Source organism: Empidonax traillii, unplaced genomic scaffold (genome assembly GCF_003031625.1).
Source record: "Empidonax traillii isolate 1590-97213 ecotype Southwest subspecies unplaced genomic scaffold, ASM303162v1 scaffold298:size702513, whole genome shotgun sequence".
NCBI lineage: Eukaryota > Metazoa > Chordata > Aves > Passeriformes > Tyrannidae > Empidonax > Empidonax traillii.
Window position 1 is genome coordinate 309821 of NW_020955491.1, and position 25882 is coordinate 335702.

The 25882-nt window shown below is 41.9% G+C and overlaps 1 protein-coding gene across 1 annotated transcript; it reads left to right on the forward strand.

Moving 5' to 3' along the window:
* The first annotated feature begins 2679 nt into the window (after positions 1–2679).
* Positions 2680–3630, forward strand: CYSLTR2 (cysteinyl leukotriene receptor 2). Its single transcript, XM_027890796.1, has one exon. The coding sequence runs from the start codon at positions 2680–2682 to the stop codon at positions 3628–3630; it is 951 nt and encodes a 316-aa protein (XP_027746597.1).
* Positions 3631–25882: the final 22252 nt, after the last annotated feature.

Genomic DNA, 25882 nt, shown 5'->3' on the forward strand with positions numbered 1-25882 from the left:
CTGTCCTTAGATATGTCATTCTGTGTATCTAGGAGCCATCTCTTAACCTTAGCTGGCTAATAACAGTTCTTGGATTCAAGGTGGGGTAAAATTCTCCCTGTCTTCTGTGGTTGCTTGAGATAGTCCTGTGTGAAATATATCTTTCACTTCATCTTTCTTTCTATATTCATCTGTGTGTTAAAACACAGCTAATAGGAGTATCTACATATCATAACTGCATGGGTCATTGCTGGTCCTCTACTGAGGGGAGGCACCATAGTGGTTAAGAGCTTCCCACTGACTGGTCTCCAGTCTCTTTCTCTTAGACATTCCCTGATAGCCTGAAACTTTTGTTTGGATAACTTGGAGAGGAATCTGAGTACTGACTTTCTTACCAAGTTCAATGATACTGAATTTTCCCAATTGCACATTCACATCTACTTTTAGTCTAGGTCTTTAGCTAAAAGGAGAGTTGAGAAGCACTTGTTCAGCTAGAGCACAAAATAGCTTTAAGTAGCTAGATACCCTCATACGAAGAGCTTGAGCAGAGTGCCTCAGGCCCTGTGCTTGTAGTGCTCTCTGAAGGGTGCAGAGACCCAAGGACTTTTCACCAGCTGAATTGGCATTGCCCTTATCCTATCCATCATCAGATAGCATTTGGCCACAAGCCATCACTTGCAGTGGTGAGCAGCACTTTGAATTTGTCCATGCTACAAGTTCTTCAACCTCATTTGACTCCTCTACCTCACAGCTTTCACACATAATAGGAATGTTTCAACAGGTGGCAGTTCCCTTCACTAATATTTTCTTGTATTTTAGGGTTCCTAAAAGCAAGTATGCTTGGACTATAGGAAAACACATCCAGAAGGGCTCTTCCCTTTGCAGTACCTCAGGCTGCAATGTTTCCCTGCAAAATGGAGAGATCAGGTTCCATTAGGAGAAAAGCTGGTCTTTGATCCCAGAACACATGTATATGAGACAGTTATTGTGTACAGAAAACCAAAACCCATTAAAAGTCCTCTGATTGCAAAACATTTGTTCTTAGGAGGAGCATTTTACCTCTCCCCTCTGTGAGAAAAGAGGATCTCAAATGAGGAGAAGATTTCCTTTAGGAGCACATGCTTACTCAGTCCAGGGCCTTGCTGAGGCTCAATATCCATGAAGCTCTTCTCTTTGGGAGAGCAGCCCGGGGCTGTGCTTCTCATGCTCCCCATCTCAGTGGTGACTGCCATGATAAAAGGTGACTGCTGGAGCACATCTGGTTGCTACATTAAGGGATTCAGAAAGACTCTGAGACACCACCCTAAAGATACCATAGGTTGCTCTTAACACAGCTCAGGCTCCCACATCATGGCTTGAGTTTGAAAATTAGCTCCCATTTACAGCACACTGGGTAACTGGGAGTCCAGAGCACCCAAATCTAGAGCCCACTTTTACCCCCAAGTAAACACCACCTGTGCAATTAAATTAGTTTCAAATTGTGAAGCCACTGAGGTTCAGAGTAAGAGATACAATGCAGTTGTGTACCGTGGACGCATTATCACTCTCACTGAGGCAAATCAAAAGCTTCTTTTCCATGCATCTAGAAATGCCGTGTAGTTGTGGTTTTTAGGCTAAAATTTTCCATGCCCCATCTTTAGAATATGTTGGCAGATGCAAAGAGGGAATGGCTCCCATTATCATACAAGCAACAATACTGAAACCTTCCTTTGAAAATATTACTAGCTCCGCAACAGCTGAGAGAAAGAATCAAGAGATTGTCAAGGAAATAGACAATAAGGAGAAAAACAATTCATTATTTAGAGGGTTTAGTGGTGAGTGGTTTTGATTTGATTGTATTAATCCTCATAGGAGGAAAAATGTCACTCCCTCTGAATACAGCCCATATGCTCAGAGGACATTTTTATTAAGGTTGCAAGCCTGGGCTGCCCTGGAAGCTGCAGTGTGTGTAGGTGACTGTCTGGTCACAGTTTAGCACAAAAAGGGGTTAGGGGAGTGGTAAATGACACAAAGGTATCACAGAAAGAGACATGGAAAGCCATCAGAAGCTAACAAGAAATAACAAATACGGTTCAAGGAAGAGGGAGTTAAAAAAAGAACAATACATAACTAGTGCAGTATTTACATGGTGTTTAATGTCCTTAATATATATGTCTTTCAATATAACTCTGGTATTGCTCAGGAAATGCTGTCAAAAACATACCAGAAAAATTTCACTAGTTCCAAAAGGCAAATTCAGTTCTTTTGTCTTTCTATTCCAATTTGAAATGCGGACTTACCAGTGGACAATGATTTCTTTTCTGATCAGGTTTTGATATTTCCATGGTAGGTGACTGGAGACTCAAAATCTCCCTGCCACAAAGTGGTTGACAGCAAGTCGGCTTGTTTTGCAAAGCAAAGATCAGAGACTTGTCATTCAAACACACACATAGCATTCACATTGAAAAGGCAACACTTTCATAGGCTGAGGCAACAATCAGCTGCTTATAAAACTGAAACTATTTAGGGCTTACTTGGGGCTTTGTGCCTTTAGATGTGTATTTACCGGGACAGCACAAGTAATTACTCATTAGCCCTTACTTCCCACCGTCATCTTCACCTTGCAATTTCTGCCTTCAGCAAAATAGTCCCAAATAGCCAAACTTCCTGCCCAGTCTGTAACACAGCACTCACATCACTTCTTTTCACTTTGGCAGAAAAATGGAGAGCCTGGCTCGGCCTATGAATATTTCCAAGATGGCTCTAGATGACAACTTCACTAACAGCTCCTTCGACTGTTCGATTGATGGCTTGAAACAAGTAATTTATCCCATCACGTACCTCATTATCTTCTTTCTGGGTGCTGTTGGAAATGGCCTCTCCATATATGTTTTCTTCCAGCCTTCGCAGAGGACGTCGGTAAATATTTACATGAAGAACTTGGCTATTTCGGACCTCATGTTTGTGAGCACCTTGCCCTTTCGGGCTACATATTTCCTGTTGGGATCGCGGTGGATATTTGGTGATATCCTCTGCAGGATCATGACCTACACCTTGTACATGAATATGTACTGCAGCATTTATTTTCTTACCGTGCTCAGCGTGGTTCGTTTCACAGCCATCGCCTACCCGTTCAAACATGGAAAAGTAACCAACGTGAAGTATGCCAGAATAACTTGCACAGCCATATGGATCTTCGTGTTGGCAGCTGCCAGCCCTCTGTTGAGCAAGGAAATCGCTGGGTACAGCACCCCAGTCAAATGTTTGGATCTACACCCCTCTAACACGTACAGGCTCTTCATAATGAACAGCTTTGTCCTCATCGTGGGCTTCATTCTGCCGTTTTGTACAATTGTTGTCTGCTATGTCTTTGCCATCAGAGCGTTGCTGAAGTGCAGAAATCTGCAGCCCAAGAGGATGGCTTGTCACAAGAAGGCACTGTCAACCATCATCATCACTCTCATCCTCTTCCTCCTCTGTTTCCTACCGTATCACATACTGCGAACTGTCCACCTGATGTACAGTGTGTGCAGCCAGGCCAGCCTGCCTGTGCACAAAGCACTGGTGGTCACTCTCTGCCTCGCTGCCACAAACAGCTGCTTTGATCCCATCCTCTATTACTTTTCCGCTGAAAATTTCAAAGCAAAAATCAGAAGTTTGTTCTGCACGTAGTTGATGCAGAATTGCAAAATAATATATATATGGTTCTGAGGAGATATCTAGACTACATTCATACTATTCAGTGATAGAGGCTGTGTGGTGTGCTGCTAGCTAGCCTGCAGCTGTGCTGCTCAGTGTCAGGCATCTCTGCAGCAAAAATCTCTGGGTAGAGCTCTTTGGGGATGGCCAAAACTGAGTCAGGATGATCAGGGGTCAAGTGCCTGGGTGTGATCCTTGGTCATCTTCTATTTAACCAGTGTAGAGATACCTCTACTGTTCACCCTCCTCATGACAAGGGATTGAAAGGAAATTGCCTTGCTACCAGAGCCCCTTTATTTTGTTTCATAATACTCAACCAGTGACTCAAAGGGAAACTGTTCCCCTGACCACTTCAGTGCCTGTGCCTGAACCTCTCTGTGCTCCACTTCCAGGTGTGTGCAAGGGTGCATGGTTCAGATGCTGTGATTCCCAAGAGATTCATAGTTCCCTGTCAGTTCCCCTTGCAAACACTGGCAAAGGGTTTGCACATAAAGGAACGTAAAGCATCCCCAATGCTTTCTGCTGAGGCTGACTTGAAAAGCAGGCAGAGAGACACACAGGACTCAGCACTCCCTCAGGCTTCTCAGAAGGTACTAAAATTTCTATATTTTCCACTTTGAGCCAGCCACCAAGGTATTTTGCTTAACATTTCACTGATTATCAAGTGAGACAATGATTTCAAAGGAATGGCATTAGCATGGGGTGTTGTAGGTAAGGTGACTACTGGCAGCGAGGGCAGGATGCAGGCACCCAGAGCACCAGGCTGCATCCTGCAGCTCTTCATGTGTGTGTTGATTCCTTCCAGGTCATTTTAATACTTATTTTTTATGCCCAGTGTTGCCAGTGCTTTTCTGAAAGCTGAGGCTCAGCAGCCCAATTCCCATGCAGAGATCCAAAGGCAAACCTTTAATACTATTTTGGTCCAAAGAGGTAGTTAGGTAATGGGGTCCTCTGCACAGGTGAACCAGCCTGAATAGCAAACTGCTGCCAAAAACATGCCTAATCCCTCACCTCCTGCTTGCTCTCAGGAGGAAATGGATCTCTTTTCTCATAGTATTAACTTCTAGCTGTTTAGACCTCCCAGATATCAAACATGAATGAATGAAACAGGAAGAACTAAGCCAGGAACAGGAGGAAAGATGGGCAGCAGAGAAGGAGGAGAAAAGCTGTTTTAGAAAGCAACAGGAAGCTACACCTATGTGTACTTTGCAAAATTTCATCAAATGGCTGCCTGTATTTTTAAGTCTCTGAATATTTTCTAAAATACATTTTCTAAAATTCAGGCCTAAATGAAAACAGACTCCCAACTCACTTTGACCATATTTAGATTTTGCTTTCAATTACCTCATCTTTAACTAAAAACAGACAAGAAGTTTAGTCATATTTTCCAGGAAAGCAGTTGGTCTCATATGAAAACTAACAAAAATACTGAAAGCCTTCCCTGCCTGTGAAATTCACCCAAAGAAAGGTTTCTGTCAGTGAAGTTACTTCTCAATGCCTTGAGCTTTTTTTGGAAAAAACACTCTATAAACTGAGCGTTATTGCTCCCAAACAAAAATAACAGCAGCAAGCTATTTTCAGCTCTGTTTGAATTATGCAGAAAACAAATCATTGCTGGTCAGGTGGAAAAGTACTTGGCAAATCACTGGGAAAGGCACACTTTTCTTGGCTATCTAAGGGTTATGTTCGATCCATTTCAGTCACTTGATGCTGCCTTTGATGTAAACACAGAGTTTTGTCATGTCTTCACTAAAGTTCATGCTCCAAATCCTAATTTCAGTAACGCATCAGCATACCTGAGAGCTGACTTAATGATGCCCTGTGAACTGCTGCAGTGCTTGATCCCATGCCATTGGTGAAAAAAGGAATATTAGCACTGTTTTGCAGTACGAATACAACTGAGATAGCAACCTGTGCAGATAGAGCAGAAACATAATTGCAAGGAAGGGGCAAACTCTTCTTCCACGGTCTTCACCTATCAGGATCAGAACTGAGCAGCAACACGTGACAAGCTTGAAGCCTCTCATGAGATACCATACACTTTAAATACTGCAGGGGAATGGAAAAAATTAGCCACAGTCTAATCTCACCAATGTGGGTTTTTTTGGTCTGTTTCTAATGCACCCTATTGTCTGATGATTTTACATTTAGAGAATATAAGTATTTCACTTATGAGGTTGCTTTCTTTTTTTATTGATCATGCTATGACTTTGTTAGCAATTGAATTAACTGTCAGGCCTGTGTTTAATAAACTAAATTTACTAGTGGCTGAAGATATGTTTTTTATTGATTGCACATCTGACAAGGAACCTCCTCAGTGTGCAGGGGGAGAAAGACAAAGAAAATGATATTGAGTTTCTTGTGGGTCATCATTTCACAAGAGAGGAATGTCTTTAGAGATGTGAGAACATCCTGCTGCCTTATTCACATTACTAACAAAATAGTGAGCAACATCCATCAAAATCTGAGGTGCAGATAAAGTAATAGATTTTTAAAAATTATTATTTACTTACAAAAGGATTTAAGACCATCCTTGTTAGGAATCTTCTCATGAACCTTTAACAACACTTATATAATATGCCATGTTCCCACTTACTGTCATTTCTTCATTTGATATCCTTGCATATCTCTATTCATGGAGGTAAACCCAGGGTTCTTCACTGTGAAAGTATCGTAGTAAAAATGTAGTTAATAAAGAAAGCCACCATATTTATTCTGAAAAGTAAAGCTCATGACAGCTAAGTTGCTAGTAATGTGTCTAGATCCCTCAAGGGACCACATATCCCTTTGAAAGCACTTTGATATGCTTTGATATTCCTCAATTTTCCAGGAGACAAAATCTAAAAATAGCTGTGTGCATAGAAAGCTAAAGAAACAGTAAACTTTTGAGCCTGAAGGAGATATAAGAACAAGAAATGAAGCCTTTAAGTGACTGGGACCCTTCATATACATGTTTTCCTGTCATTCAGGGAAGCCCTGGTATTTCTAGACAAAGTTAATTTTTCAGTCTAAATCTACATTAGAGACAGAGAGATTTTCTAAAGTAGTCTTGCAGGCAGCCTGAACCACTTCACACTCAGCAGAAGGAAAGCCCACTCCTCACATTAGTTTCTTAGCCCTGGTTAAGGACCACATGTGCCTATGATTGCCTGATGATGTGCTGTCACAGTGAACAGGGAGCATCACATGATTACCATTGTCCCCTCTACTCTGCTCTCATGAGACCCCACGTGGAGTGCTGCACCCAGCTCTGGGGCCCCCAACATGAGAAGGACTTGGACCTGTTGGATCAGGTCCAGCATAGGCCACAAAGATGATCAGATGGCTGGAGCGCCTCTCCCATGAAGATGGACTGAGAGAGTTGGAGTTACTCAGCCTGGAGAAGAGAAGGCTCTGGGGATACCGTAGAGCAACATTCCAGTACCTAAAGAGGCTCTAAGAGAGATGGAGAGGGGCTTCTTAGAAGGGCAGGTAGTGAAACTGAAAGAGGGAAGGTTTAGATGAAAAAGGAAGAAATTCTTTACTGTGAGGTGGTGAGATGCTGGCACAGGCTATCTAGAGAAGCTGTCGATGCCCCATTCCTGAAAGTGTTCAAGGCCAGGTTGGATGGGACTTGGAGCAGGCTCCTCTAGTGAAATGTGTCCCTGACCACAGCAGAAGGTTGGAGCTTGATGATATCTAAAGTCCTCTCTAACCCAAACCATTCTATCATTCTCGGATTGTAGGATTTTTAATTTAATCAATGCATTATCCCATTCATTTTCGTGATATATCCTTTGTCTTCCTCAACACACATCCTGTCACCGTAGTTTTTATTTAGCTTTGGCCTCTAAGTGTGTTGGGAGAAAGGGTTGCACATCTTGCTGCTCAGCATCTCCTTCTGAGGTGCATATTCCTCTATGTAACAACATCATGCTGCGCTGGCAGTAGAGCAGTCACTAGATTTCCCCCCCCCGTCTTAGAGCTGTTGATGCTTCTCTTGGTCCTTTAGCAAGATAGAAATGACCCTCTGCCTTTTCAGCTAACAAGAGTGAAAATAAGATCCATCCAAAAAAACCAAATGTAATTGAAGCCAGGAAGAGTCAGATGTTGTTTCAACAGTGATATCATCCCTGTGCTCATGTTTTGATTTCCTGATCATATCTGAGACAGCATCATATCTGAGACAGCTTAAACGACAGATTATTTAAAAGACAGTGTAAATGACATGCAAGTGAAGACTTCCTGAAAGAGTCTGATATTGTTTGAGGTGCTTCAGCACTGAATGTGACTTGCCAGGCAATACAATTGTCCCCACGTGCTATGCAGTTCTGTACCTCTCACACAGTTGTGCTGTGTATATACAGGAACCTACCTGGACAACTAAAAAAGGCAAGCAGTATATTTAATTGCATTCAGCTGGTGTTATGTAGCTACCAGTCAGCAGCTTAAGGAGGCCAGAGAAATTAAATAGGTTTCTTTGTCCCAAATTCCCTTTCCACCTTTCAGAAAAACTGGCCAGATTTCCACCACTGCTTCTTCTCCTTTTTGATTTTACAGCTGAAAGGATAAAGCTGCCTAACACATGGGCCAAAGCGTGGTCACGCAAGTCATCTTCCTGCTCACAGTAGCAAAATTTGAGCCTGTATTGCTGAAGCTAAGAAATAAAGCTCTGGAGCTTAATCCACCACTCATATTGCCTCACACAGGGCTTGAATGATCAGAGTGGTGGTTGGCAGGCTGGCTCTTCCTGTTTGCTGTCTGCATTTCCAGATGTTGAGATGCTAAGCATGTTAACTGTTGGATGATATTATGTCTTCTTCTGAGCAGCTGTGGTAGATGCAATTGGGAATGATTCAGTCAACATGGAGCTGTGTTTCATAATATATAAAAATTTTGGGGAAGGAAATCCCTGAAGAGGGGATCTGCGCTCTCTGCAGATTTTTCTTATATTATCACTATCTTTCAGTTCTGGAGGCAAGGAGCCTGACTGTCTCTGGTAGGCCTGCTCCAGGTCTCTCTCTGAGGTCCAGCCCTCCATAACAGATAAATCCCTTCTTGTGCTTGGTTTTTCATTGTAACTAGTCTCTCACCAGAGTTTCAGGATGTTTAAGGATGCTTTGCTCATTGGTGAAGTATTGCTTGCATGCTGTAAGTTAGCAAATTTTTCTTGGCAATTACAAGGACAAACAATCCAGAAGGAATGAGAAAAACAATCTAGCTCAGGAGCCATTATATATCTTCTAATCTTTATTACTGTAGCTAGATCAGTCCCTTCTGGTGGTCCCTCAACACCAAAAAAGAAAATACCAACCCAGATTTGGAAGGTGAGTATGCTAAAAAGCCCAGTGCCCTCAAATAGACTTCTTTTTTTTTTTTATTTCATTTTCTTAATTTTGAATGTCACTGACCTGACCACCAAAGACCTTGATGCTTGTAGAATTCTTTTTATAAAGCTCTAGCTGCAGCACAGGCTCACTTCAGTCCTCCAGAAGTGGAGGCAGTATGTGAAGTACACAGCTCAGGGCTGTTACACCAGCCTTTCACAGACTCACAGTCACTTGGGCAGTCTGTGAAACTCGGTAGAAGCTCATCCTCTGGCCACAGAGGTTTGTGAGCCTTCCTGTTGCCTGGGAACAGGCCAGCTACCCCTGACTCCATACCAGCACAAACCCAGCCTGTGCATCCCACACCTTTGTGTCCTGGTTGCCATGGAAAGGAAAACCAGATGCAGAGACCAGGTGGGAAGGATGTGCCCCAGCAGGTCACCAACACGCATGACACACCCAAGTGATGTGTCTGGCCACATCGCCTCCACTGACTTGTATGTACCGGGTACAATTCGAGATTGGCCTCTTCCCAGTTCCTTTCCCTTCAGATTTCTGATGGCATTTAGTTACAGCTGAGCTAGCTGGACTGTGTAGGTGAAGGTTGCCCTGGGAAACATAAGACACTATTGCTAACCCATCATCAGTGGAGCCAACATCAGGGCTCTGTTACCAGCATGCTGATTTATAGACAGACAGCACCTAAACAAGAATTTCCAGTCACCACTTCCCAGGTAAAACTCTTACCCTGAATAAACCAGGAGTAAAAGCCTTCAAAAGCCACAGGATCTCTTAATGAAAATCCTTAGGCAAATGTGTCTTCTTAAGACATCTTCTAAAGCATGACTGCAGACAGAGCTACCTACTCAGCCAAGCCAGTAAAATATACTCAGAGAAACTCACCTATAAAAGGAAGCTCCCAAACCAAAATACCTACTCTCCTATGCCTCTCTTAACCTGCCACACCTTGCTGTTTCCACCCCTACAGTTTGTACCCCATCTAGGGATAGGGCCCACGTGGGTAAGATGGCTTCGGAGACAGCTCAGTATTTTGACAGAGGGTTTGTACCTGATCAGAAGAGAAGGGACAGGAATGGCAATCATTCCTGCACCCCCTGAGCTGCTTGGGGGCCAAGGATACCCTGACATCTGCCCACCTTCCCTGTCCCTCTCTCCACTCAAATAGGCATATGACAATTTTCTTACCTTGACCATCCAGTGAACAGGGAATCAGAGGGAAAATGTTGAGCTAAGCATGACTGCTACCGACTTTAGTGCACCCAGCTACGTTTCATAGAGAATGAGGATCATGAGGTAGAAAAAAAAAACAACAGTAAGGGGATGAATGCCAGAGACTTCCTCAGAAAACAGCAAAAAGCCAAGTTATGAAACCTCTACCGGGAAAGCTATTTATAGTATTTCTATGTTATATATTCTTCTAGGAATTGGGAGGAGCTGTTGACTCCCTTGAAGGCACAGAGGCTCTACTGAGAGACCTTGACAAATTAGAAGGCTGGGCAATCACCAATTCTATGAAGCTTAAAAAGACAACTGACAGATTCTGCATCTGGGATGAGGCAACCCAGGCTGTACAGACAGACTGGAGAATGAGCGGCTGGAAAGCAGCACCAAGGAAAGGTACCTGGGAGTCCTGGTCGATGGCAAGTTGAATATGAGTCAGCAGTGCCCTGGCAGCCAGGAGGGCCAACCGCGTCCTGGGGGGCATCAGGCAAAGCATCGCCAGCCAGTCAAGGGAGGGGATTGTCTCACTTTGCTCTGCACTGGTGTGGCCTCACCATGAATATTGTGTGCAGTTTTGGGCACCACAATATAGGAAAGATATTAAGCTATTAGAGAGCATCCAAAGGAGGGCATCCAAAAGACGGTGAAGAGTCTTGAGTGGAAACCACACAAGGAGAGGCTGAGGTCACTTGGCTTGGTCAGCTTGGAGAGGGAGACCGCCTCACAGTCTACAGCTTCCTCGCAAAGGGAAGCAGAGAGGCTGGATGGTGTCAGGGGATGTTTAGGCTGGATATGAGAAAGAGCTTCTTTACTGTGCAGGTGACTGAGCACTGGAACAGGCTGCCCAGGGACGTTGCGGAGTCTTCCTCATTGGAGATAATAAAAAGCAATCTGGACACAATCCTGAGTAACATGTTCCAGGTGAGCCTGCTTTATCAGCAAGGTTGCATGGCATGATCTCCAGAGGTGCTTTCCAACCCTACTCATTCTGTGATTTTGTGACTTATTAGTCTCAGATTTTATGTTTAGCTTCCAGTAATTAAAAGCAACACCAGAAAAATTAAATTCTTTAATCATGATAAATAAGAGGGTAAGTGTTTTCAGTCATGTAGCACATTTAAAAAACACACGTGTGTATGTGTATACAGTTATACAAACTCATACAATTATATACACAAACTCATATAGTTATATATACAAACTCATATTTATATATTCTTTTTTTGTGTGTGTTATATATTTATGTTCCTGATTACGGATCTTAATTTGCAAAGTCAGTGAATACATATATGATAATCAGTGCCAACTTCTCAAAATTTATATCTTCTGTAACCCTATTCCATTAATATCACAACAATGAATTTTAAAAAAGAAACTAGGACTAGCCCTACTACATCACAAAATTACAATGTAGATGTGAAGTATAAGAAAGTGAAATTTTGGTCCATAAGTGATATATCAGAATTCATCCCTTCTCTGATGAAACCCATTCTTCAGCTGGGGAAAACACAATAGCAAATTCAAATACCTCTTGTCTTACATCTTGCTAAATTTTTCTTGACATCCTTATTAAGAGAGAATTTCTACTTCCAGTTTCATTGTGACTCCAACTTTGGCCTGAGGTGACAGGTGAAACTCTTGACATACTGTCTTTTTCAAGAAGTTGATAAGCTGTCTATTTTTCACACATGGAAAAATGGTGGGGAAAAGATTTCAAAAATCTCTACTGACAGCTGTGAAATTAAGAACAGGCTTTTGGCCTGATGCTGGTATAGTAAACATTGGGTTTTACCCTATGGTGTGCAGACTGATGGGATCTGTAGATTCTTCTAAGAGATCAGAGTAAGAAAACCCCTCAAATTTGTGGTCAATCACATCAAACGTGCTATTGGAGGGTTCACGTATTTCAGAGGAAAGCAGAAAGCTGTCACAAAGCATCATTCCCAAATGTGGATGAGTTGCTTCCCAAAATGCAAATGTCTATGTTCAGTACAAGCACTGACAACATGTGTAAGCAAGAGCAAAAGAGCATCAAGGCTGAACATTGCATTTTGAGAAATTCTACACAAGATTCTTGAGAGGTCACTGGACACTGGCTGGGCTCCTGAGCACTTCCGTTTCTATGAGGAAAAGAAAGACCTGGCAAAAATTCAAACTCTTCAACATCCTGAAGAAATGAAAGGGATTCTATTAAACTGTTTAGGAATAAACCCACTCTCTCCCATCAAAGGCAATGTTCCCAATTACAACCAATTTATCATTGTGGCAGGTGTCAGGAGAATTCCAATTTTTAAAGTAGAATGAAGCGATGAAAATGTAACAGCCAAAAATAAAGATAAAATAAAATTATATTGAAGACTCATGAGAAATTGAAATTGATTTGAAGGCCAATATAATATTCCTCCAGTAAAAGACAGTATTATATCTTCTTCCCATACACAAATGTATAAGAAGCAATCAAATTTTATTGTTTCAGAAAAGATGTGCCATAAGTGGAGGTGGTAACAGAACAGAGTCAGATTGTTCTGCTGCTCTGGGGATTTTTGTTCACGCACTGTGGGATTGACCAGCTGCCTCTAGCAAACGTGAAAAAATATAGGATTCAAACTGCACTGATGTTAGATTTTCAAAATTCAGGTAGAGTGTTTAGTAAGTGCCCAAACCCAAGAACCCTAGAGAAGGATGTTAATGATTATCTTAATTTCTATGTAAGGACATAGGTAAAATAGTAAGTCTGAGTAGGAAGAGAAGGTAGTATAAAGACCACAATTATAAGAAGTTCAAATTCATTCACATGAAGCTGGGTCTTGGCCAGTTTTAATTAAAACTTAGATTAATTAAAATTAGTCAGATTATTTAGACCTCAGTATTTCTGTACTGCATTGTGGTTTTCAATAAACATGTATGGGATGTGTGTGGAGACAAAGTCTAAAGTCTGAACTGTGACTCTGTGGAAATCCACAAGACACTGCCCTAAAGGACAAGGATTTCCATCTCATAAAGCATACTGGAATAGAAATCATAACAGTGCAAGGTTCAGAGAAATGTAGAGAGGTCACTTAGTGAGGATGTGCACTTAAAGCATGCCAGTTACATCTGTCTATGGTCAGATATAAAAGTCCAGTGTCTGGAGATGTCTGTTGCAAGTCAAGGGCCTATGAGGGAAGCCCTAGTATGTTTTAAGCACATTGAACATGGTGCTATTTCTTAACATAAAATACAGTGCATAATGAGGGAGATATCATTTCCCCCAGATTTGTGGTGTAAGAAACCAGCTCCAGTTCCTTGACATTTCCCCAGTGCACCCCACTGCAAGAACTGCTTCACATCGGCTCTGTCCCTCCAGGCGGACTTTACTCTGTCCTTGCAAAGGATCCTCACACAGGCAGGCTGGCTGCCTGCAGCCCTGTGGTGGTCACTCCACCAGCCAAGCACCCCCGGCTGGTGAACAGATATTGGGGCAGTGCTAAAGCCAGTCAAGATGTCTCCACCTGCTTCGTGAGTCATCCTGACATGAGTTGCCCCTCTTGGCTTTAATGGCAGCTGGGTGTTATTAACTCCATTCTATTTTTCTATCTGACAAATAGCTACATTTGGGCAGGACACATCCCACTGTAAATCTTTCAGTTCTCATTCATGAATATTACAGGGACACAGCACTGGAATAGAACTTCTGGGAAATGGTGCCATTCTGTTGCTAGCAACAACATCACCATATGTTCATCTACACAAACTGATCAGAGTTACCTGAAAAGCAGTTAAACTACTTAAGAAAAGATTTTTTTGACACTCCTTTACCAAGTGACAGTGCTTTGATGGCAAGAAATAATTTTCACTCTTCTGTTTGTCTCTCTCCTGTGCTTTGTTTTTCTCCATCTGGAGGGTATCTGCCGGGTTTACTACTGAAGGGAAACTGTTTTAGTTTATACTAGGCTAAACATGCTATATACTTCTTGGCACGGTGTTTCCAATCTCCTTGATCACCTTGGTCATTCTTTTCCACATCCGTTTGAGGTACTGGACTGATAAATCTTCAAACAACACTGGATTTTCTCACGTTTACATAGTGCTCTTGGGGCTCATATTTGCCCTGTGGCTACCTGGTTTGGTTTACTACTTTTTTTTTACCCCTTTTTTTTTTTTGGGGGGGGGGGCATTCATCTGCTTTTTGTCATGAGTCTTTATGGCAATCCCTACACTGCGTGTTAAAGATCAGGCCAAGCAACCTAGAGCAGCTCGCACCCACACTGTCACACATAGAAATGCCTTTGGGAGAACCAGTTGAAGTCCTCTAAAATGGAGTTGGAAGTTAAATAACAGGTTTGCAGAGAAGCAAATAATCAGCTTCTGGGTTTGGCCTGGCTGTCTTTTATCTAGTGATGTGGAGATACTCAAAGAGTATGTGGTTTCATGTTTTGCACTACCAAAGTTGCTCCTGATTTCCATTTCCCACAGGCTTTTCAACAAGATGCAGGAGTTCTTTACTTTAAATTCTTTATCGTGTGCACCTTTTTGGTGATAGGATTGTTGATAATAAGGTGAAAAAGGGTGAGTTTCAGGTCTGATTCTGGAGGACCCACAATCCAAAGCTTCTTCAAGCTTCTAGCTCCTTCCCCCAGCACTACTTGCCGTGACCTTTCTTTAAAGAAGCATAAATGGCTGCTTTTTTTTAGATTCGTCCACCTACATCTTTTTTTCTCCCTCTTAAGTAGCAGTACTGACCAAAAGCTGGTCATTAAGTGCCCCCAGTTTGAGGGAGATAAATGAAATGTTTTGCTTGTGGCAACATCAGAAGACGTGGATGTCATCACACTAACTTAAGGAGCCTGAAATGTGGTCAGTCGGGGATAGGTCTATAAACTACTTGTCAGGGAACAGCTTTCTGTGAAGACCTCAATGATCAACATGGTCAAGCGGGGACTTTCCCATCTGCTGTACCAGCACGAGCACAAAAAGCAATGTGAAGAGAAAGAAGGAGGGGACAACAAAAGGAATGGTAAAGAACACACAAGGCAGAAAAAAAATCAGTGGTGAGAGAAAAGGAAAATGGGAAAAAAACAGAAACAGAAACATTTTAGAGGGATAACTCATCACAGTATGAGCCAGCCTGAGACACCAGGCCTGGACTTTTCTCACACAATGGTTCTCTTTGGCTTTCCAGATTTCTGCCAGATAAGAAATGGATTGTCCCAGGGGAGTAAGTGTGAGGAGTCAGCCAGGCAGACCCTGCTTCCTCATTGCTACTGCTGGGAGAGGGCAAGGAGCTGGCCTCAATGAAGAGGATCAGGGAAAGGTGATGTTCATAAAATTAATACCTTAATGAGTAACATCTTTGTACCTGAATGGACCCTGGAAGAGACTCCTTGGTTCTAGGAGTGTGGTCATAATTGTGTTTTGATGCTAACTTCTGGCATCATTTAAACTTGTCACTTCTTCAGCCACAGAAAATTGGAGGGGGAGCACAGACCCAAGGAAAGGAAGATGGGAAAATAGGGAAGGAAAGCATACATTGGTGGGGAAGTGAGGACTAGGGGAAAAAGGAGAAACAGTGGGCGATACAGAAAGGTGTGAACAAAAGAAAAGAAGAGGGACAGAGGAGAGAGAGAAAGGGAGACAGAGAAAAAATCTATTTGCTGAAGTCCAAGGAAGGAAAGCCATTCAGTGACAGAGAACAAGACACATGCTGCAGTTAGAGTAGCTGTATAGAAAAGCTTAATATACATCAGTCTCATTATGACTGCCACATAAAAATACAACTCAGCTCTTACATGATGCTTATTAGAGAGGTAGAGAGGGCAGGAGGGTTTAAGACACTAGTCTAAAAGGTTTTACTCAAATAGGAGCAAGAAGGAAGAGAGTTTAACCATGTGGACACAACCGTGTTGCACCACGTGGTCTCAGAGGGAAATGAGACCCCAGACTGTTCTCTTTACTAGTTTAGATGTAGAGCCAGTGACACTATGGGAAGGTTTGGATTGAAGTACTGATTACAGTATATAAGGAGAAATGAAGCTGCCTTGGTCCACTGGCATCCTCCTTTGAACTATCCCCTTTCCTCTTCTGCCCAAAGCAAATTCTTCTCTTCTCCATCATGTGACCTTGAACCACTTACTTAAACTTGCAGCATTTTAATTCTCCCATAAATAAAATGCAACAAGTGCTATGAACAATGTATTACTTCAAACAGAAACTATAACACTAATGTCCCCATTCCTAAACTGCAAGTGAAGTGAGAAGTGTTTGAAGAATTTCAGCTGGAAGTGGGGCTTTGAGAGTATGAATAATTTTGCCTTGTTGCACCAATGTATAAACTCTGTGTAGCTCCACAGAGGTCAATGCTGCTTCAGATTCCTGCAGGTGAAACTGAATAGAAAATGTGAGCTGCCTTGCAGAGCTGAGAATAAAAATGAAACAAATCCTGTTCCAACACATAGACTTTTAGATCAACTTCATACTAATCACACACTAATCACTGCATGCTGTCTGGCATTCCCAAACATGATTTTTCAATAAAGCAATGCAGGTTTTTAAAATGCAAGCATCACATAGCAGCAGACAGAGGAAGCTCATACAAGTAAATCCCTAGGTACAGATTACATCACCAAGCTCTTTAAATGATAAACTTTCACCTTTCTGAGCCAATACAAAAGAAGCCTATCTTCTTGCTAAAAGTATTCTGTACCAGCAAATTGCATACACTCAAGCTACACATTAAAATGCAGAGAGAGCCCCTGGGGATTTGAGGACAAATATGGCCTTGTGTCAGTGCTGAATGGTTTAAGGATGTTAAAGTGATGCTCTTGAACAATTAAAAAGATCATCCTATCCTGTCAAGATGTTCTGCTGGGTTCTTCCAGCTCCTGCTATGTTAGAGTAATTCCACCATGATAGGATGATGGTGATGCACAGTGACATATGAGAGTGGAGGTATGAGCTCTTACATTTCCAGTCTCCAGCACTCCAGAAAAAGGACAAGAAGTGAGGTGTTTGCCATCAGAGTCCTCGCCTAGCACATAGCTTGGAAATGTCAATGCATCTAGAAGGATAAAAAGAACTGAAATTCACAGCAAGGACTCAAAACTCACACCACATTTTCAGAAAATAGATATTTCAGGTTGACTATTGAGAATGAGTATTTTGTTCTCCTGGGACAGAGCACCAACAGGAGTTTGCTTGGATTTATAAGCTCCTTCTTTCAGAAAGTTATTCCAGATAAATTCTCAGTGAACAGGGACTCTGTCCAGGCCTACTCTGTAAAAATGGTCCTGCACAGCAGCAGAAAGGTGGGGTGGAGTTATATTTTCTAGCAAAAATATTCACAGCTGACCTTTGCAGTCTAGTCCATGGCTGCCAGATGCCATGGATTTTGAACCCAAAATGGCTGGGTGAAGGTGCTATGGGTATTCTGAAATGCCCAGATTTCCCTGTTGCCTGCTTACATTTCCAAAGAGATTAACTCCCCGAAGGCTCTGAGACCAGAGACCTTGCTGGGCAAGATACCTTCCCAGTAATGACTATCTGAGAAATGGGCAAATTTTATGTTCAGGTTTCATTTCTAAGGAACTCTGTCTAGTTATGTATAGCCTTAGCCTTGCCTTACATGAAAATGGAGCAAAATCAGAGCAAAATCAGCCACTCCTTCAGTGGAGTGGCTACCAGAGGTGTGAATAGCATGGCCTCCTGCTTACATGACAACCCCCTACCCCGACATGGCTTTTTTTAACTTCATATACATACATGCATAGATATAATTCTTTGTGTCCTGTCCCTAGCCTTTCAGGGTTTGCATCAGAGACAAGGTCTGCAAGACTCTATCCACAAAGAGCAGCACAAATAACCAGAGTTCCCCACTGATAGCAGAAAGGGGAACCTGACTGGCACCTTGGAGATCCCCAACAAGCTGGGATGTGTCCATGGCTGAGCTGCCTCAGCTGCCTTTTTGGGACTATTAATTTCTATCTTAGAGCTACTGAAAATGCAGCAGCAGAACTGGACTGAATATGGAGGTTAGGTTCAAAAAACAGTGGCTGCTCAGGCAAGTGAGACCCAATTGTGAGGTTTACTACTTTAAATAATATCGAATTGTAAGGATTATGGCTTTATTACCTGTGACCTTGCCTGTGGGTGAAACTACGATTAGTTGCATCAGCCATCACCAGGTGTAGCCAACATGAGAGCTGCTGACATCATTCTGGAGGGTGAAAACATATTTTTCAGTGTATTATTGGTGGATTTTTTTAATAGGCCATTAGCTGGGAAAGCACCCAGGTGAATAAAGACTCTTCATTAGAAAAATAAGTGATCAGGGAGGAGCAATGCATTGTTACTGTCACTTTTAGGGTTATTTTGTTCTGTGCTTTCAGCCATATGCAAAGAAACTCTGCAAGGAAAATACATAGCTTAAATGTATATGGCAATGAATTACTGATAATCAAGGACAAAGCCCATTACCCACAGACTACAGCCCTGGAGGGAGGAGGAGCAGAAGAGGTGTGTTAGGAAATGGAGTTGAAGGAAATATCCTCAACTGGTCATATGTCACTCCTATTATGTGTTCACAGTCTAAGGATTTTGAAGATACTCATGAGTGCTCCACAGCTGGAACCTCTTGTAAAAGATGGTCCAGTGTCTGAGCCCACTTAATGGAGGATGCAGAGGGATGAAGAAGGCATCTGAGCACCTGCTGCAGATGGTACCTACATCCCAGAAACTTCCAGAGCTGCCAAAATCAGAGGACGTGGGAGATTTATTGGTGGTATTTCCCAGCAGCCCCTTTGGGGATAAGTTTTTTCCTACCCTCACTGTACCACCATCACTTCTGTTTCTCCCCAGGAGCTCAGCCCAGTAAGTACTTGCTGTCATCTGTAATTTTACCCCACTTCATAGTAAAAATGGAGGGGTGAAGGGTTAAGAAACAGATCTTTATATTAAAGGCATTTATGTTTTATAATGGCATTGGGGAGATGAGGGACAGCCAGATTCGCTCCCTCACAGAGCAAAAGGCTGCAGCAGAGGCTGAGCTATAACTTGTCCTGCCAGCTAGACCATTAACATTCTGTTACAGAAAGGGACATAAAAGGGTGTAGGATTTTTGCTCTGGGAACAGGAATATGTAGGTGTCATGGGAAAAAAAAACAAACCAGATTCAGAATTTCTTCCTATTATAAAACATCTTGTTTTCCCACAGTACAAGAAAAAGTGATTTTCTGATAAAGAACTAGTAGGTGGAAAATCAGGATATTTTCCTTCTTATTTGGGTTTGCCACTGGATTTGATAGGTAGAGGAGGCCTGGAAGAGTTTCTCCGTAGGGACAATGTGATAAAGTCTCAAATCCTTCCCTTGCTCCACAGCATGTACACACACATACACATTCATACATGCACATATACACAAAGAGCTAAGGTCTCATGAGTGACAGGTCAAAATGTTTTTCTCATCTGTGGTATCTGGTTGGAGTCAGACACATCTCCAAATGCCTCACCCTTTCAGCATGTCTCTACATGTTCCAGCTTACAGACCTGCCCACCTACCAAGGACCAAAACTCAAGAACTCTAGAGAACAGTTTGTCTGTGGTCTAAATAAAGGGAATCATCAATTAGATCTTCTTAAAAGGAGAATTCTCTGGGTCTTGGAAATGTTTGTATATTGCCTCACAGCTACTTCTCTCATTTTCTTTCACCACACCTGTGTACACACATATACCTGCCCTGAAAGTGCATCCAATTGAGAATTCTGAAATCAATTTATAAATAGGATTAAAAAGCACCAGCCACCCAAGAAAACTTCTCAGTTGTATAAAAAAAAAAGTCAGACATCAGCACACCCAAAATGTCCAAATGAGCCCAGCAAAGCCTTTGTTATACTTGCCTATACCCAGCTAAATTCTCCATCAGAACAGGATACTTGATAATTTACTTGACCATTAACTTGAAAAATTACTATAGACTAAGGAACTCTTAGCTCCAGTTCACACCTGACAGATGAAGTTGCACTGGAGTTGAAAAGCTGTTGCAAGCCTTGCTTATATATTGGAATTTTCTGGATGTTGAGTGAACTCATATAAATGTCCATACAGAAGTGCACACTGATTCCTTATGCCAGGAAAGTGCATTGCCTGTTACTTGGGATGGAAAGAGCAGAGCACAGCAAGCCACACCACAGACACAGTTGGGCATTCCAGCTGTAGACAGCCATTTCCCTGGGCACCTACCACCCACATGGACTGAGGTAAGGGAAGGCTGGGAAGCCTGGAAAAGGCTATTGGCCAAAAGTTTTCTCACAAGCATTTATTTCACTTCTTATTGTTCAGCCATCTCCAATCTATCACATCTAGCGCAAGCATGAGGCAAAACTGGCCTATCAGAGACTTTCACTGGCAGGAGGGAAGTCTCCTAGGCATAAGTTAATTTTCAAACAAGCCTGATGGTGCTCACCTTGTGGTCATGGAGATGTTGTTTGGGGTTGCCAGATCTCAGGGTGCAGGGAAACCCCTTTCTCAATAGGTCTACTGGGATAGGATGCAGATCAGTAACGCAACCAGGTGAGCATGTCTCCGTGTCAGGGACAAGTTTGAATTTTCAACAGTGGTGCTTCAAGGCTCAGTTTAGCCACTCACATACAGTGCCACTTAGAGGTCCTTCAGCATCATCATGGCGCTAAGAGACGTGACAATGAGCCTTGGGTTACCCAAGGGCATCCCAGGGTATGATGAATGTTAACAGAGACCCCCCTTCCCACAGCTAGTCAGCTCAGTGACTCATTAGGCTCCTCTGGCAGTACTGACATGAAGCTGGGTTTTAGTTCTCCAATCATCCCTCCCAGCATGGAGTCATTTGGGGTGTCAACTTCGTGTTGATTTAAACAGTGTAGGATATCCTGTCTGGTTTACCAGGGGATGGGCCTACTCTAATCACTGTGTCTTATCTGCCAGCTCTCAGTAGGTGTCATGGGACCACAGGGCATCTCAGAGGGCATCAGGTGATGTGATGCACATGGCTGAGACTGGAAGAATACGTATTCTACCTTCACCTAGGTGAAGGAATCTAAGCTGAACCTGGATCCCACCCCAAATATCTAAATCACAAAGAAATTTGCAACTGCAACTTCTGCCTCTGAGTCTTTAGTACAATTTGATCAATATCAGCACGGCCTCAAACCAGCCTAGAAGACACTCAGTCAAGCATTATTTATTTGTCTCCTTCCCAGACTGAAATCCACCAAATCATATTGGTAAATTGAGCTATTACCTCCTAAGACAAAGACTGAACAGAGGGTTTTGGCATTTGACTGTCCAGGATCCTTCCCTAGTCATTTGACAAGATGAGCATGTAATAGCAATACAGTAACACTTTATATCTCAGTTATAGTAACAAATCACTGGTATTACATCTGTACAGGTAATTGCTTTAATATTGATGAGTACAACCTGCGCTGCTCTGCCTGCACACGGCTCCTACTGCTTTTACCCGTACTATATTCCAGGTAAACAAATAAACAAATCTGAAATTACTTTTGCCACACTAATCCTGTCTTCCTGCCCTGGTAACTCTGCAGTATCTGTTATTAATAAGCATGATATTGGCTGTACATTAACATCAGGTTTTATGCTCTTATAAGCCTTAGGCTTTGTGCTGAAATTTTTTTGGTCCCAGTAGTACTTTGTTCTACTAACCTTGCTCCACAGTTACCACCCAACAGTCAGGGCTAGTTCAGTGTTTCAGCACAGTCAAAACCCAGTGGGAGATCTTTATGTGCACCTCTTTTCGGTGAAATATCTTTCCTCGGTGACTTTCTGTATGGTTGAGTTATGACTGACAATCTCATACAGCAATTCCACTCCTGTTTTGTTTGGGACCTTTATAAGGACTTAAAAACTACCAGAAACATCCACTGGTTGTGGGACACTCCACAGTGGCCATGCAGAGGTCTCTAGGGATGTCTTTAATATGAGATATGACAAAAATATACATGGGAAAAAAATACTGCCGTCTAGGCTGGATAAAGGAGTCTTGTGTCCAGATGCTTCCACGACCATGTCTAAAAGCCTTTCTAGGTCAGAAAGGATAAGCCAAAGTATTTATTTAGGAATTTTAAGCAGTGTGAGGTTTAAAGAGAATGGCCTTTCCCTCAGAAAATTTAAAAAATAACAAAAATATATAAAGATGTTGAACTGTAGTTTGGGTTTGGCAGAGGCAATTGGGATAAATACTATATACTGCCACATGAGTGTAGACCCATGTTGCCCACCAATAGTGGGAAGTGGGAGGTTTATAGCATCTGGATGGACACTGCAGCTGGTATGGACAAGATGACAGGTGGCTCTTGCTTGTCAATGGCTGAGCTACTTTAAAAAGACCAAATATACAGCCCAAAGGAAGCAGAAATAGCCTGCTGCCTTTTCTCACCTTACAGCAAAAAGGATGTGATTTCCCTTTTTCATGTGGGACTTGCCACAGCTGTCTTTTCTGCCATCTCCCATCTGGAGGATGCTGAACAACCTTCAGTGGCTATTTGAAGGTCACATGGAAATTTTTGTTAGCACAGGATGGATCTTCATGGCTGATTAGTAGTGTTTAGCACCTGGTGCCTCCATCATTTTCTACCTGAAAATGGAACTAACTCCTACGGCAGTTTGAGGTATGATCCAACCAGCTTTTTTTAGTTCTAGGCCTTTCTTATTAGTGTCCTCTATTTCTAGCAACTTCCCTCCATATTTAAGAGACAACTTAGGCGAAGATTTTGCCAGATCATCTGAATGGCTAAAACAGAAAAAATACTTCTTCCCACATACTTAAAGTATTTTCCTCCCTCCTAATTCTGCCTTTCATTTCTCTCTTTTCTCCTGTTGTACATTCTCTAGTGGCAATTGTAACCTCTTCCAGAGTTTCAGAGACTTTTTTTGGCTCAGCTTCAAACCCAGCTCAATCTGTCCTTTTCATGATTGCATTTTATTCCTTCAACCTTTGCTTTTGCATGTGTATGCACCATTTCAATGTAAGTTCTTTAAGATGAAACCCAGATCTCCTCCCTTTGGCCTTTTCTGCACCATCTGTCATGGTGGACAAATCCATCTTCTTCTCTCTGTCTTGTAATCTGGACTCTCTTCTTCAACGACACTAGATCTTGTCTCATTAAATCTTGTAATTTCTTTTTTTTATATATAATCAAGATCAGTCTTTTCAAAGCTATCTTCAGTCTTAACACCTGATTCATCTCTGTCCTTGTGACAATAAATTCCTGTAATAGATGGATAGCTGAAACGATGCTAGAATATTTTAGTAAGGGAATAAATCCTTCTCATCTACTTTTTTTTTTCAATCTGAATGATTTGTTACTCTATCATAAACTGACTCTGCTTTTTTGGACAAAGCAGACCTCAGATGTAGTTCTATTCTGCATATTGTTAATTGTATGGCCAGTACCACTTTCAATCTGAGCTATTATTAAACAAAATTTCATATGGTGTCTTGGCTTTCCTTTACTACCGCATTGCACGGTCATCTGATTTGTTTTCTGCTCTACAGTAATTATTTCATGTCACTCATTAGAAGTGAACAAATCAATTCAGTTCATAATCTCTGACACTTCCCGTCGAAGTATTTTCTCCGATGGGCTGGTTCCAGCTTGTGTTTTTCTCTGAAGCGCCAACTGAACACTGACTGTCAGTAAGAGAAAGATCTTTTTCCTTTACTTGAAAAGTGATTCAGTACTAGCCCTACTTGAGTGGGAAAGATGATGATTCCTCTACAACAACTCTTTATCTAAGCTCTTTTATTTGCACAATCTGTCTCTCTTCCCCATGTATTTTGTGCATTGCCAGTTTAAACTTTATTTAACTGAAACTGTATTGCTCAGTGCATTTGCAACGTGTTCATTAGGAGCCACCTCAGAGGTGTGCTAGTCATCACAAACGTCTTTGCTTTTCAGTCACATTGGTTTTGGGCCAGGCCATCCTCACCCTTCAACTCTTAGGAACAAAAATATCCATGACTCTTGTATGTTTATATGTGTATGATGTTATATCATAGAGAAAACTGGTAGGGATTCTTCTCTTTAGGAGGTCTAAGTCTTCCTCACTGCAAAAAAATTTTCTTTTTACAAGTCCGGGATGGATTTTACTGTTTGCACCACTTGGAAAATTGCAGTGACACCAAGCACGGAAAGTGCATGCTGCAGCCTATAGGTGTGCATGTCATATATATATGTGTTTATATATATATATGTATGTATATATACATATATATATACATACACATGTGTGTGTGTATATATATATATATGTATATATATATATATATATGAAGGGTTGGACTTGATGATCTCGGAGGTCTCTTCCAACCCAGTTAATTCTATGATTCTATGATTCTATGTGTCTGCCCCTGCAAGAGGACTCTCTACCACATCTGGGCAGTGCAGGACCCATGACAGAAGCTGAATGTATCTGATTACTCCCAGCAGAGGTCAGTGGTATCTTAGTTGCCGAAATTGCTTCCTGGGTCCAGTCCAGCACGCACACATAACCCTGCGCCAGCAAAAGGCACCCTGCAGAGGAGTGGCTCAGGCAAATATTTACAACTAATATTGGGAAATTGCATATGGATTTCTCAGTTTAAGGCCATAAGCACTGTACATATACAACACTGTCTTAGCTTTTTCCTGAGAGGTGTACTGCATCCCTTGTTTTAGTAAATAATACCTCTGGCTCACACCAGCTTCTCTTTCACATTAGTTCTTTTTCCCCCTTCAAATCACGTTGTATATATCACTTTGTCCTTTGTGGTCAATTTAATGTTAACATAAGGATTCTCAGAAGACTTTTATTTACTACTGAAAATGCATAATCTATTGATAAACTGTTTCACTTCGTATTTTCTTGTCTCTTTGGTTGAAAATGAGAGCTACGTAAGACACACTCCTTCTTTCATTGGTTTCCCCCATCTTTATGCCTGACTCCTTCTACAAAACTCTTGCTGTATCCTTTTTTAATTCTTCCTGCAAAGCATTGCAGGTTTTATTTCACATTAACTTGAAGTACAAGACAACAGGTGAATGGGAACAAAATTCTAATTAGGTCTCAGTTTGCATACATTAGTGTGTTTCAGATTTACCAAGCTTGAACCATTTGATATAGGGCAATGATACTCTTCTAATTCACAGTTACTTATAATTTAAACAGCCATAAAAGAGATGCAGTGTGTTTCATAGGGATTAATGACCTCCTAGAGACCTGTCAACCTAAGGCCAAGGCCCAATAACCTCAATTGATCATAAATTTCCAAACAACTGCTTTGGCCAGAGTTCATCATTGCTACTGGAATCTGAAAGGCATGGTATTGAAATGTGCTACAGTGTTAATGTTAAAACCAAAGATGGTGAAGTCTGATCACCTATGGATCTTTCTGCTTTCCTTCTGACATATATTTGTCAATAGCTTCAAAAGATGAGCTATCCTCTGTAAAACAGTAAGGATACCCAAGCCAGAGCAGCCCTGGGCAGGACACAACACTTGGGGACCAGCAGAAGCGATTCTCGCAGCGGAAGCAACCTCTAAATTATTGATGGTATCAGAGCCACGAGGGAATCTAAACACTTCTCTAGGATAGAGATATCAATAAGTCATCAGCTTTAGCATATAGGGAATAAATCATGTAAAACCTCCTGAGCCACTGTTAGGGC